The sequence below is a fragment of the Leucoraja erinacea genome, chromosome 13 (assembly GCF_028641065.1).
Source record: "Leucoraja erinacea ecotype New England chromosome 13, Leri_hhj_1, whole genome shotgun sequence".
NCBI lineage: Eukaryota > Metazoa > Chordata > Chondrichthyes > Rajiformes > Rajidae > Leucoraja > Leucoraja erinaceus.
The window spans coordinates 54867521-54881419 of NC_073389.1; the positions used below are offsets into that span (position 1 = coordinate 54867521).

The 13899-nt window shown below is 50.5% G+C and overlaps 1 protein-coding gene across 3 annotated transcripts in view; it reads left to right on the forward strand.

Moving 5' to 3' along the window:
* The first annotated feature begins 2980 nt into the window (after positions 1-2980).
* Positions 2981-13899, forward strand: part of pknox1.1 (pbx/knotted 1 homeobox 1.1) — a 62180-nt gene continuing 51261 nt past the window's right edge. The window contains exons 1-3 of one of the 3 annotated variants that reach the window (XM_055645283.1): positions 3021-3086; positions 8957-9025; positions 10946-11036. In XM_055645283.1, the coding sequence (XP_055501258.1) occupies positions 10986-11036 (51 nt within the window). In that variant the 5' untranslated portion in view covers positions 3021-3086; positions 8957-9025; positions 10946-10985. Of the gene's footprint in view, positions 3087-8956; positions 9026-10945; positions 11037-13899 lie in introns of all 3 variants that reach the window. The other 2 variants (XM_055645285.1, XM_055645284.1) reach the window with 2 other exon arrangements.

Consider the following 13899-nt stretch of genomic DNA (forward strand, 5'->3'; position numbering starts at 1 on the left):
TCTATTTGTTTGTAATGTATGGCTGCAGAAACGGCATTTCGTTTGGACCTCAAGGGGTCCAAATGACAATTAAATGTATCTTGTATCTTGTATCTAGGTAACTAACTAATTATATGCTTTAATTTCAAGTCATCTAAGTAAGATTGTTTCTTATTTGTTTCAGAATGCTTCAATCTATAATAACTGAAAATTTATTTCAGTTCTCTTAATTTATAAGAAAGTTATAGGCTTTTGACTGTTCTCGATCACAGCTTTCGTGTTGTCAATGAAAAAGCAATAGGGAACAAGATGCTAATTTCCAAGTATGAAAATGGCCATAACTTTTTTAATACTGAAGATATGAAAGTGAATTAGGTGTCAAATTAAACTTCATTTTATGCTTTATCTGATGGGATAAATTACAGACTTGATTTTTAAAATCTCAACATTTTGTAACATTGCTATATATGGGAGGCGATGGTGAGCCAGACCGGTGGGTGTGTGGGGACTGGGCCAGGCCGGGGTGTGGGGCCAGGCCAGGGTGTGTGGGGAGGGCCAAATGTGTGGGGATTGGGCAAGGTGCACTGTGGGTGTGTGTGGGGACTGGGCCAGGCCAGGGTGTTCATTCATTGGGCCAGGTCGGGGTGTATAAAACTGGGCCAGGTCGGGGTTTGTGGGACATGGGCCAGGTGCGGGGTGTGGGGACTGGGCCAGGTCGGGGTGTGTGGGGCCAGGCCAGGGTTTGTGGGGATTGGCCAGGGTGTGTGGGGACTGGGCCAGGTCGGGGTGTGTGGGGGACTGGGCCCACTCGGGGCTGTGTGGGGGGCTGGGCCAGGCCAGGGTGTGTGGGGATTGGGCCAGGTCGGGGTGTGGGGAATGACAATGAAATTTAAAAATTATGTTGGGGGGACTGGGCCAGGTCGGGGTGTGGGGACAGGCCAGGGTGTGTAAAAATGTTAATCTGGGCCAGGTCGGGGTGTGTGGGGGATCTGGGCCGGGGTGTGTGGGGACAGGGCCAGGCCAGGGTGTGTGGGGATTGGGCCAGGCCAGGGTGTGTGGGGGATTGGGCCAGGGTGTGTGGGGACTGGGCCAGGTCGGGGTGTGGGGCCAGGCCAGGGTGTGTGGGGACTGGGCCAGGTCGGGGTGGACATGAAGGGGTCAGGCCGGGGTGTGGGGCCAGGCCAGGGTGTGGTGCTGGGGACTGGGCCAGGTCGGGGTGTGTGGGGACTGGGCCAGGTCGGGGTGTGTGGGGACTGGGCCAGGTCGGGGTGTGGGGCCAGGCCGGGGTGTGTGGGGACTGGGCCAGGTCGGGGTGTGGGGACTGGGCCAGGTCGGGGTGTGTGGGGCCAGGCCAGGGTGTGTGGGGCCAGGCCAGGGTAATGGGGGGCCAGGCCAGGGTGCTAATTTCCGAGTAGGGTGTGTGGGGACTGGGCCAGGTAACTGTGTGTGGGGACTGGGCCAGGTCGGGGTGTGTGGGGACTGGGCCAGGTCGGGGTGTGGGGGCCAGGCCAGGGTGTGTGGGGACTGGGCCAGGTCGGGGACTTGGGGACTGGGCCAGGTCGGGGTTGTGGGGACTGGGCCAGGTCGGGGTGGTGGTGGGGACTGGGCCAGGTCGGGGTGTGTGGGACTGGGCCAGGTCGGGGTGTGTGGGGACTGGGCCAGGGCCGGGGGGTATGGGGCCAGGCCGGGGTGTGTGGGGACTGGGCCAGGCCAGGCCCGGGTGTGTGGGGGGGCCGGGGTGTGTGGGGACTGGGCCGGGGTGTTTGGGGACTGGGCCAGGCCGGGGTGTGGGGACTGGGCCGGGGTGTGTGGGGACTGGGCCGGGCCCGGGTGTGTGGGGACTGGGTATGTGGGGACTAGGCCAGGCCGGGTGTGTGCGGGGACAGGGCCAGGCCGGGCCGGGGTGTGTGGGGACTGGGCCAGGCCGGGGGTGTGCGGGGGCCGGGGTGTGTGGGGACTGGGCCAGGCCCGGGTGTGTGGGGGGGCCCGGGGTGTGCGGGGACTGGACCAGGCCCGGGTGTGGGGGGGCCGGGGTGTGTGGGGGTGTGGGGGGCCCGGGTGTGGGGACTGGGCCCGGGTGTGTGGGGGACTGGGGTGTGTGGGGACTGGGCCGGGCCGGGGTGTGTGAGGGACTGGGCCGGGGTGTGTGGGGACTGGGCCAGGCCGGGGTGTGGGGGGGGCTGGGCCGTGGGGGACTGGGCCCGGGGTGTGGGGGACTGGGGTATGTGGGGACTGGGCCGGGCCCGGGTGTGTGGGGACTGGGCCGGGGTGTGTGGGGACTGGGCCAGGCCGGGGGTGTGTGAGGACTGGGCCGGGCCCGGGTGTGTGGGGGACTGGGCCGGGCCGGGGTGTGTGTGAGGACTGGGCCGGGCCCGGGTGTGTGGGGGACTGGGCCGGGGTGTGTGGGGACTGGGCCAGGCCGGGGTGTGTGAGGACTGGGCCGGGGCCGGGTGTGTGAGGACTGGGCCGGGCCGGGGTGTGTGGGGACTGGGCCAGGCCGAGGGTGTGTGGGGCCGGGGGTGTGGGGGGGACTGGGCCAGGCCCGTGTGTGAGGGGGCTGGGTGTGTGGGGGGCCGGGGTGTGTGTGGGGCCGGGGTGTGTGTGGGGCCGGGGTGTGTGAGGACTGGGCCAGGCCGGGGTGTGTGGGGCCGGGGTGTGTGGGGCCGGGGTGTGTGGGGGGGCCGGGGTGTGTGGGGACTGGACCAGGCCCGGGTGTGTGTGGGGCCGGGGTGTGCGGGGACGGGGCCCGGGTGTGGGGACTGGACCAGGCCCGGGGTGTGCGGGGCCGGGGTGTGCGGGGCCCGGGGTGTGCGGGGACTGGGCCAGGCCGGGGTGTGCGGGGCCGGGGTGTGTGTGGGGCCGGGGTGTGCGGGGCCGGGGTGTGTGGGGGACTGGGCCAGGCCGGGTGTGCGGGGCCCGGGGTGTGTGGGGACTGGGCCAGGCCCGGGTGTGTGCGGGGACTGGGCCGGACGCTGGGCCCAGAGAGGGCGGTGCCGTATGTACGTCACGCGCAGGGCGTGAGTGCGAGGCCCTGCGTGATGACGCGCGGCGCTGCGTGGGGCTGATTGCTGCAGCGCCTTGTCAGTCTGATGAAGATTGGCATTCAGGTAAGCTGTCAGTCAGCGCCCGCGGCCGCCCCGCCGCCCGGGCCCCGGCCCCGCACACACACACACGCCCACGGTCCCGCACACATACACACGCACACACAGCCGGGCCCCGGCCCCGCACACACACATACACACGGCCCAAGCCCCGGCCTGGCCTCGCCTCACACACACGGCCCGGGCCCGCCCGCTTTGTTGGGGCGCCTGTGAGGGGCGGGTTCGCGCCCTTGTGGACGTGCGGGCGGGCGGGCGCGCGCATCCTGCTGACTGGCGGGTCGGGGTCGGGGTCGGGGTCGCGCGGCGGGGTTTGAAGGGCGGTGTGTGTGTGTGTGGGGGGGGGGGGGGGGGGACAGCCGGGGGGGGGGGGATTGTGAGGGGGGGGGGGGGGGGCCGGGGGGTGAGGCGGCAAAATGGCGCCGTCGCCACAAAGCGCGGGAGGTTCGGGGGCGGGGGCGCCAGTGATTGACGGTTGACAGTCCCGCCTCTGCAGTGATTGACAGCTGACCAAGCCCCGCCCCGCCCCTGCAGACGGGCACCACAACTCTGCTCCAGTCAATGAGACCGCGGCCACATGTCAGCCTTTGACAAGTTGCCACCGTTTCTTGGTTTGTGTTAAACTACAGCCATTGGAGAAGAGTGATGAACCTTCTTAGCCCCCTTCGGTCATGGGTGTCCCCAGGGTGCTATTCCCTTTATAGAGGACGCCTGTGCGTGACTTTGTTTAACGTGGGGAGACAGAAAGACAGGTGCACAGACAGCCGCCCCATGGTCCTTGACAGATCTGGGTCAGGATCCAGTGGCATGGAGTCCAAGACGACCGGAGACCCTTTTCTGCTGCAGCCTTCATCCGCCTTCCCAGCCGCTGTGACGCTCCACTAAAGTCAGCCATCATCCTCCGCCTGTTCCACCGTCGAGGTCTTGGTTGGATTGCTCTTTGTCAGAGACCTCCCCGTCGACCTTACCGCCATGGGTGGCCCAACCAGGAGCATCGCTCCAGATGGCATTGCTCTCAGGATCTCAGGTCCACACAAGCTTCTCCACCACGACAAGGTGACAATCCACGGAGAAGCATGATCCAATTAAGTGATGAACCATTGATATCAAATTAAACCAAAATGCTGGAAACACTGGCAGGTCTGGCACCAATGTTTGCATACATTTATTTGGATCAGGATAAGGCCTGGTCTGCCCAATTCATCCATGCTGACCAAATTGCCTACCTGATCTAATCTCATTTGCCACACCTAGCCCATAAACCTCCAAACATTTCCACTTTTAAGGAACTATTTATGTACACTTCTAGATACCTCTGCAATATTTTTTCTCGAACTTCCCTTAGTGTCCTTTGATATATCTGATCAGGCCCCCGAAGATGTATCTACCTTCCTCAAGACTTGCATGGTCCCTGGCTATGCCTGTCATTTTGTTGGTTCCGTTGAACACTCTTTGTTCCAAACCATTCCCCATTCTTTCTCTGCTACGTCGATGATTGCATTGCAGTTGCCTACTGTACTCGTGTAGAACTTGTTGATCTATTCAACTTTACCACTAATTCACACTTCGCCCAAATTAACTTTCACCCTCAAATCCCAGGCGCTTCTCTTCTCTTTCTTGATCTCTCTGTTTGCCTCACGGAATGGGTAAGTGCAAGCTCACAGACTTCCACAACTACCTTGACATTAACCACAGTTTAATGTGGATAAATGTTAGGTTATCCACTTTTATAGCAAAAACAGGAAGGCAAATTATTACCTAAATGGTGTCAAGTTGGGAAAAGGGGAAGTGCAACGGGATCTGGGGGTCTTTGTTCATCAGTCAATTAAAGTAAGTATGCAGGTACAGCAGGCAGTGAAGATCCTTGTGATTAAGGCAGTGAATGGCATGTTGGCCTTTATAACAAGAGGAGTTGAGTTTAGTAGCAAAGAGTTGTTCTTCTGCAGTTGTATAGGGCCCTAATGAGTGCACACCTGGAGTGTGTGCAGTTTTGGTCTCCTAATTTGAGGAAGGACATTATTGCTATTGAGGGAGTGCAGCGTAGGTTTACAGTGTTAATTCCAGGGATGGTAGGACTGTCAGATGCTGAGAGAATGAAACGGCTGGGCTTGTATACTATGGAGTTTAGAAGGATCAGAGGGGATCTTATTGAAACATATAAGATTATTAAGGGTTTGGACACGCTAGAGGCAGGAAACATGTTCCCGATGTTGGGGGATTCCAGAACCAAGGTCCATAGTTTAAGAATAACGGGTAAGCCATTTAGAACGGAGATGAGGAAAAACTTTTTCACACAGAGAGTTGTGAGTCTGTGGAACTCTTTGCCTCAGAGGGCGGTGGAGGCCGGTTATGTGGAAACTTTCAAGAGAGAGCTAGATAGGGCTCTTAGGAAATTCAGACTCTCCGAGGATCCTCCAGTGCTTCTACTCAGCGGCTGTGGAAAGCATCTTGTCTGGAAATATTACCATCTGGTTTGGGAATTGCTCTGCCCAGGACAAGAAGGCTCTGTAGAGAGTAGGGGACTATGGGAACTTCACTCGCCCCCCTGCAGGAAATATACATCAGGAGGTGCAACTCCAGAGCCAATAAAATCATGGGAGACCACTTCCACCCCGGCAATGGACTGTTCCAGCTGCTACAGTCAGGCAAACGCCTCCGTTGCCATACTGTGAGAATGGAGAGGTTGAGAAGGAGTTTCTTCCCAGAGGCCATTAGGACTGTAAACTCCTATCTCATCAGGGACTAACTTTTACTGTACCACTCGACTGCTTTTTCCTTCCGCCCACAATATTTAATATGTAAAAGAGTATGTGATTCTGTTCCATTCTCTTTGTAGTTTGGTTGTTTGTTTGTTTGTCTTTTTGCACAAAGTCCGCGAGCATTGCCACTTTTCATTTCACTGCACATCTCGTATGTGTATGTGACGAATTAACTTGACTTGACTAAAGATAGCGGAGTCAGGGGATATGGGGAGAAGGCAGGAACGGGGTACTGATTGGGGATGATCATCCATGATTACAATGAATGGCGGTGCTGGCCTAAAGGGCCTATTGGCCTACTCCTGCACCTATTGTCTACACCTCCACCCACCCTGCCTCTTGCAAGGATACTATCTTTCAATTTCTCTGTCTCTGCCAAATCTGCTTCCAAGATGATGCTTTGCACTCAAGACCATCGGAGATGTCCTCTTTCTTCAGTAAATGTGGTTTCACCTCTGCTGTTATGGATGGAGCCCTCACCTGTGCCTCCTGTTTCCCGTAGTTCTGCTCTGGCTGCCCCTTTCCCCAGACGATACCAGATAGAGCTTCCCTGACCCTTACCTTTCACCCCACCAGCCTCCACATCCAACATATCATTCTACATAATTTCGACCGCCTTCATCGTGATTGCATTGCCAATCAGATCATTCTGTCTCCAACCCTTTCTGTGGACATTACTCTCTCTGCAACTCCTTGTTTTGATTATTCCTCCCAACCCAACCCATGCACTCCCCAGCAACCACAAGAGATGTAACATGTGCCCCTACATCTCCATCCATGGATCCCAGCAGCCCTTCCAGATGAGACCTCTTCAAACCTCATTTACTGCTTTTGATACTCCCGATGTGTTCTCCTCTACAAACATAGAATAGGCGACTGTTTCATTGAACACTGGCGCTCTGTTTGCCAAGGCCTGCTGAAACTCCCAGTTGCTAAGCATTAACTCCCCCTCCCATTCCCATACCAACCTTTCAGTCTTTGGCCTTCTCCACTGCCAGAGTGAGGCTACAAGCACACAGGAAGAACAGCACCTCCAATGCTGCTTGAACAGTATGAACATCGAATTCTCAAATTTTAAGCAATACTTCCCTAACCCCTCTTCCCACCATCCACACCCCCCCCCCCCCCCGCGATGCGCGCACATTACTCCCACCATCCCATCACATGGTTCTTTACCCTCCTCTGATTTCAAATACTCCCTCTTGTTTCCTTCGTATTGTTCCTTTCCAGCCATTTCCCTCCCTCCCTCCCGCTCTATGTTTCACTCTTCTTTCCTTATCTGGCACTCTTTTTGTCTCCTTTTCACATAGCAACGGTTTGGATGAGAATGTACAAGGCATGATCAGTAAGTTTACAGATGGCACTACAATAGATGGTATCATAGACAGTGATGATGGTTATCGAGAATTTTAGTGGAATCTTGATCAGCCGGGCAAATGGGCTGAGGAATGACAAAATAAAGTTTAATTCAGATAAGTGTGAGGTGTAGCCTTTTGGGAAGACAAACCAGGCCAGGAACTACACCATGAATGGTTGGGCCCTGGGTGGTCTGATAGAACAGAGGAATCTAGCTGGATTGTTTTTCCTACAACCGAAATGGGTAAGGATAAATTTACTGAGCGGTGTCCAAATCTCAGTATTTGGGGGAATGGTTTGCAGGGATGGAAGAGTTGGTAAGCTGGGGCAATGATTTAAAGTACTACATGAGAACCGGAGAGAGGATAAACGACAAAGAGAGGATGAATGGCAAAGCGCTCCTAGCTGAAGAAATCTGAAGAAGGGTTTCGGCCCGAAACGTTGCCTATTTCCTTCGCTCCATAGATGCTGCTGCACCTGCTGAGTTTCTCCAGCATTTTTGTGTACCCACTCCTAGCTGAGTTAGGGCATTAAATTCAATCGTTTTCAAAAGAAAAGATGATAAATATTAAAAGAGGAAATGGCTATGGAGTAGGGCAGGAGGATATGGCTAATTGAAAAACTTGTTCAAAGAGCCAGATGGTCTGACTAATCTCCATTTGCACAATATAATTCTGTGATAACAGTTTACTTTTAAGTATTGGTAATTTCTGCCAACATATTAGCAAAGTGTCACAGCCACCATCCAACAAGTTACTGAAGGTCAGATCATTGATAGCAAATACCCACCATTAAAGGTCTGCCTTGGTTACAGCTGGACGGACTCTCATGTATTCCTTATCTTTTTAGACAATACTGCTTTTCACGAGGTGACCTTTGCTAACAAGGTGACCTTTGCTAAGGGCACTTTTGAGCTTGTTATTAATTGCAACCATGTGCTAATTCTAAAAGACTATTGTATTGTGAGTCCTGTTTGAACTTCCCAGAATGTGAAGCTTTAACTTTTTGGACTTTCCCAGAGGCCAACAGCATGATTTAAACCATTTCTTGTGACCCACTTGAAAGACTTAGATCACAACACATTAACAGGCCCTTCATCCCATCACATTCATGCCCAACTTTTTTGAGTCATACAGTGTGGAAACAGACCCTTTAGCCTAACTTGCCAACACCAGCCAACATGTCCCTGCAACACCTGTCCCACCTGCCTGCATTTGGTCCATATCTCTCCAAACCTCTATGTTTAAAAATAATCTTTCCCCTCAAATCCCATTTCTCCTTTCTTTTACTTTAAACCTATGCCTTTTTGTATTTGATACCCCATCACGGGAGAAAGATTCTGATTACCAACTCTGTCTCTGCCTCTTATGATTTTGTATACCTCCATCAGGTTACCCCTCAGACTCCTTTGTTCTAGGAAGGAAATTCCAAGCCGATCTGTCACAGAATTTCTTCCATTCGTGTTCAGATAATCAAAATACATTTCACGATGTCTGATATGGAGCAGTCACTCACTGCAATAAATATTTTGTTGAAAGGATTTTCTGTGCATATATAAACAAACCCTCTATTTCCGTAACACTGGAAGACATTTTCGCCCATTTTGTTCAGCCATCTAGTCAGTTGCCAGTTTTGTTGTGCCATTTTATTGTTTCTTACGTGTAAAATAAAAGCAAAACGTGTTAGATTTGAAGTGTGATGTTTGTGTGTTCTAATGTGAACAGCTTATGCTAGCATTTATTACTCATCCCTAATTGCCTTTAGGAAGGTGGTGATGTGTCACTTGGAATCACTGCAGTACCTCTGGTGAAGGAACTCCAACAGGGCTATTGGGTGAGGAGTTCAATTACCATGCTGCCTCTAATAATCTGGTCAACTCTATCAGTGTCCCTCAGAATTTTATCCAATTCCCTGTCTTATCCCTGCTGCCCTTGAATAAAGTTGTCCACACCTCACCTATGGCAAGCAAAGATTTAAAAATCTCTGTCCCTATCAGGATCCCAGCAATCTCCTCCCTTGCCACCTAAACAGTCCAGGATACATTGAACAACACAGCACAGGAACAGGCCCTTCTGTCCATATTGTCTGTGCTGACCATGATGCCAAATTTAAACTGCACATCTGTCTGCACACAGTCTATATCCCTCCATATCATGTCGCTCAATCTGTCTATAACCCTAATGCCTCTTAAACATTGCTATCTTTTATCTAGTGGCCCTGACAACCACCTACCATTCAGTGTAAAAAAAACTTCTAAACCTTCCCCCTTAAAGCTATGCCCTCTGTCTTTAACATTTCCAACATGGGTAAAAGGTTCTGTATCTATGCCTCCCATAATTCTATAAACTTCCATCAGGTCTCTGACGCTTCAGAGAAAACAATCCTTTTGGGAACTCATTATTTAAGTTGTTGGGGTACTTGCAGGTGGTGTTTTATAGGTCTTGTCTGATGATTGGCCTTCCCTAATTTAAAGGCACAGAGTTAGAGAGCAGCATAGCATGCAAACATGTCCTTCAAATAATCTTGTATATCCCGACATACAGCGCCATTTGTCTGAATTTGGCCCATAGCGCTCCAAATCCTTCCTTTCCATTTATCTGTCCAAATATCATTTAAAATATGGAATTGTATCTGAATCTATAGCTTCCTTTGGCAGCTCATACCAGATGCAGATTACCCTCTGAGTGAAAATGCTACCCAAGTGTAGGATACCCAAATTAAATATGAGGTGTTGCTCCTCTCGTTTGCATGAGACCTCAGTTCCAATCCCCAATTTGCAGGTGTTTCAGGGATGTTACATATTAACGTGAACACAAAATAACATTTCCCATTTTATTTTCCTTAATTCACTAGACTTGCTTTCTATCAGATCAACTCTCACTTCTTTCCTTGTTTAAAAATATCCACATAAAGTCTTACTATGTTTGTACATTCTAGCTACCTTTGTCTTGCATTCTATGATTAAAAAGACAGGAAAAACCTACGTCACCTGGCAACAACCTACATTAACCTGGCGACAACTACAACAGCACCTATGTCAGGAGAAGTCAAGTTACGCTCATTGGTGTCAAACCCACTGCCGCCGACTGTCTCCGAAAATGTTTCAACATGTTGAAAATCCAGCGTTGACCAGGAAGACGCTATGACTCTTTGGGTGCCTGAGGAGACTACTCACGACCATACAGGCGACACCCCGACGACCATGTGACTACATACAGGCGACACCCTGACGACCATGTGACGACAGCCTAGTCGCCTGTGGTCGCCTAAAAAATCGTCTAAGTGGGACATGCCCTTTAGGCTATTCGACCCACCGAGTCTGCTTTGCCATTCAATATGGTTGATCTATCTTCCCCTTCAACCCCAGTCTCCTGCCTTCTCCCCATAACCTTTGACACCCATACTAATCAAGAACTTATCAATCCCCACGTCAAAAATACCCAATGACTTGGCAGCCATCAAAGCAATTCCTCCTCATCTTTCTTCTAAAGGTAGGATTCTTTTAATTTGAGGTTGTGCCCTCTGGTCCCAGTAGTGAAAACATCCTCTCCACATCCACTCTAATTGTGAACATGCAATAGGTGACAGTCCTGAGCGTGTCTTTATTCAGTACATGTGAGGCATCCTTAATTTTCCATTGTAAAGGCTGTCCATTCAATGAATAATTGTCAGTATTTCTAATAAAGCAAAAAGAACAATATTAGCTGGCTCAAATCACTCCACCCCTTAATTTTCTATCTGGTTATATTTCAGGGGCATTGACTTCCTCCCTCATGATGCAAAAGTTGAAACTATGATGGCAACGCAGCCCATTCCTGTTGATTCCTATCAGGACGAACAGTTGGTAAGATTGTTTTCTAATAATTATCAAGTTCATGATTAAAATATTAAATTAATGCATGGAATAATTTAGAGAAGCTTCATAGAAATTTACAACAGAGCAGGAAGCCATAGGAAGCAGACCCTGAGACCCCCCCCCACACCCACGCCAAACAGGTTTTAAAACTGATCGGGTCCCATTTGCCTGCATTGAACCCATATCCCCCTAAACATTTCATACTATGTACCTATCTAAATGTCTTTTAAATGTTGTAATTGACCTGCCTCTACAGCATCCTCTGGCATCTCATTCCATAGACCCATCAAAGTGTTGCCCCCTCAGGTCTCTTTGAGAAGACCATATGACAGGAGCAGAATTAGGCCATTCGGCCCATCCAAATTGCCCTGCCATTCAATCATGGCTGATATTTATTTCCATCTCAACCCTATTCTCCTGCCATGTGCTCGTAACCTTTGACGCCCTTCCTAATCAATAACCTATCAATTGCCGCCTTAAAAATACCCAATGTCTTGGCCTCTAAACCCACCCACTCGCCATCCTCTGGCTAAAAATATTCCGAGGATGTTCCCGATATTGGAGGAGTCCAGAACCAGGGGCCACAGTTTAAGAATAAGGGGTAAGCCATTTAGAACGGAGACGAGGAAACACTTTTTCTCACAGAGAGTTGTGAGTGGAATTCTTGCCTCAGAGGGCGGTGGAGGCCAGTTCTCTGGATACTTTCAAGAGAGAGCTAGATAGGGCTCTTAAAGATAGCGGAGTCAGGGGATATGGGAAGAAGGCAGGAACAGGCTACTGATTGTTGATGATCAGCCATGATCACATTGAATGGCGGTGCTGGCTCGAGGGGCCGAATGACCTACTCCTGCATCTATTGTCTATTGTGTCTCCATTTTGAAGGTGCATCCTTTTATTCTGAGGCTGTGCCCTCTTGTTCGAGACTCTCCCATCACTGGAAACATCCTTTCCATGTCCACTCTATCTATGCCTTTCATTACTCAGTAGGTTTCAATGAGATACCCCATCATTCCCCTAAGCTCCAGTGAGTACCGACCCAGAGCCTTCAAATATTTCTCAGAAATTAACCCAATCATTACATCCTTCCTCAGATATGGGGCCAAAAACAATATTACAAATGTGGCCCAACCAGTGCCTGATAAAGCCTCAGCATTACATTCTTGCTCTTATATTCTGGTCCCCTTGAAACAAATGCTAGCATTGTATTTGCCTTCCTTGTTGCCAACTCAACCCGCAAATTAACCCTTGTGGTATTCTGCACCAGCATCCCAAGTCTATCCTATTTCCAAATTCTCTCCCCTTTTAGAAAGTAATCTATGCCTTTATTCTTTCTACCAAAGTGCTGGAGAGTACTGGTATGCTGTATGCCAAACATTTGGTATGCTGTATTCCATTTGCCATTTCTTTGCCCACTCTCCCAACCTGTCCAAGTCTTTCTGCAGTTTCCCTGCTTCCTCAATATTACCTGCCCCTCCGCCTATCTTTGTATTGTCTCCAAACTTGACGACAAAGCCATCAATTCTCTCATCTGGATTGTTAATATATAACATGAAAAGTAGTAGACCCAACACCGACCCCTGCTGAACAGCAAAACAGAAAAGGCCCCCTTTATTTCCACTCTTTGCCTTTTGTCTGTCAGCCAACATTCTATCCATGCTAGAACCTTGCCTCTAATGAGCTTCTACCTTGTTTAGCAGCCTCATGTGTGGCACCTTATCAAAGGCCTTCTTTTAAATCTTTCCCTTCTCACCTGAAAACTATGCTCTCTAGTTGTGGACTCCTCTATGCTGCGAAAAAGACTGTGACCGTATATCTTGAAGAAGTAACCAAAAAGGTTGATAAGGGCAAATCCATATACGTTGTCCACGTGGACCTCAGCAAGGCCTTTGATAAGGTTCAGCATGGTAGGCTGCTCAGGAAGGTTAGATAACATGGGATGGAAGCAGAGGGTGGTGGTGGAAGGTTATTTTTCAGAATGGAGATCTATGACTAATGAAGTGCCTCAGGAATCGGTACTGTGTCTATTGCGTGATTTATATCAACGATTTGGATAAGAATGTACATGATTAGTAAGTTTGTAGATGGCACAAAAGCAGGTGGTTTCGACAAAAATGACAGCAGGATCTTGGAGGTGAATGGAGTTTAATGCAGATAAATGCAAGGTGTTGCATTTTGGGAAGTAAGATCAGGGTAGGATCCTCACAGTGAATAGTAGGTCCCAGGGCAGGGTAATAGGCCAGAGGGTACAGGTAGTATAGGTAGAATAGAAACTGCTGGAGTAGCTCAATGGGTCAGGCAGCATCTCTGGAGGACATGGATAGGAAACATTTCGGGTCCGAAGAAGGATCCCGACACAAAACAGCACCTGGGCATTTCACCTGGGGATGCTGCCTGAAGTGTCGAGTTACTCTAGCACTTCCTTGTGTAAGGAATACAGGTACATAGTTCCCTGAATGTGGCTTCACAGATAGATAGTAGTAAAAAATACTTTTGTACATTGGCCTTTATCAGTTAGGGTCTTGAGTAGAGAAGTTGATATGTTGCACTGCTACACGCCATTGGTGATATTATAGTTGGAGCACCGGGTGCAGTTTAAGTCACCTTGCAATAGGAAGGATGTCATTAAGCTGTAAAGATTTACGCGGATGTTGCCCGGACTCAACGGCCTGAGCTACAGGGAGAGGTTGGGCAGGCTGAGACTTTATTCCTTGGAGCGCAGGAAGATGTAGGATGTTCTTATAGAGGTACACAAAATAATGAGAAGAATACATCTGGTAAATTTACAGTCTTGTTCAAAAATTCAAAATCAGCTTTACAGTAGGATCTGGGCTGGATCAGCTGGGACAAGTGG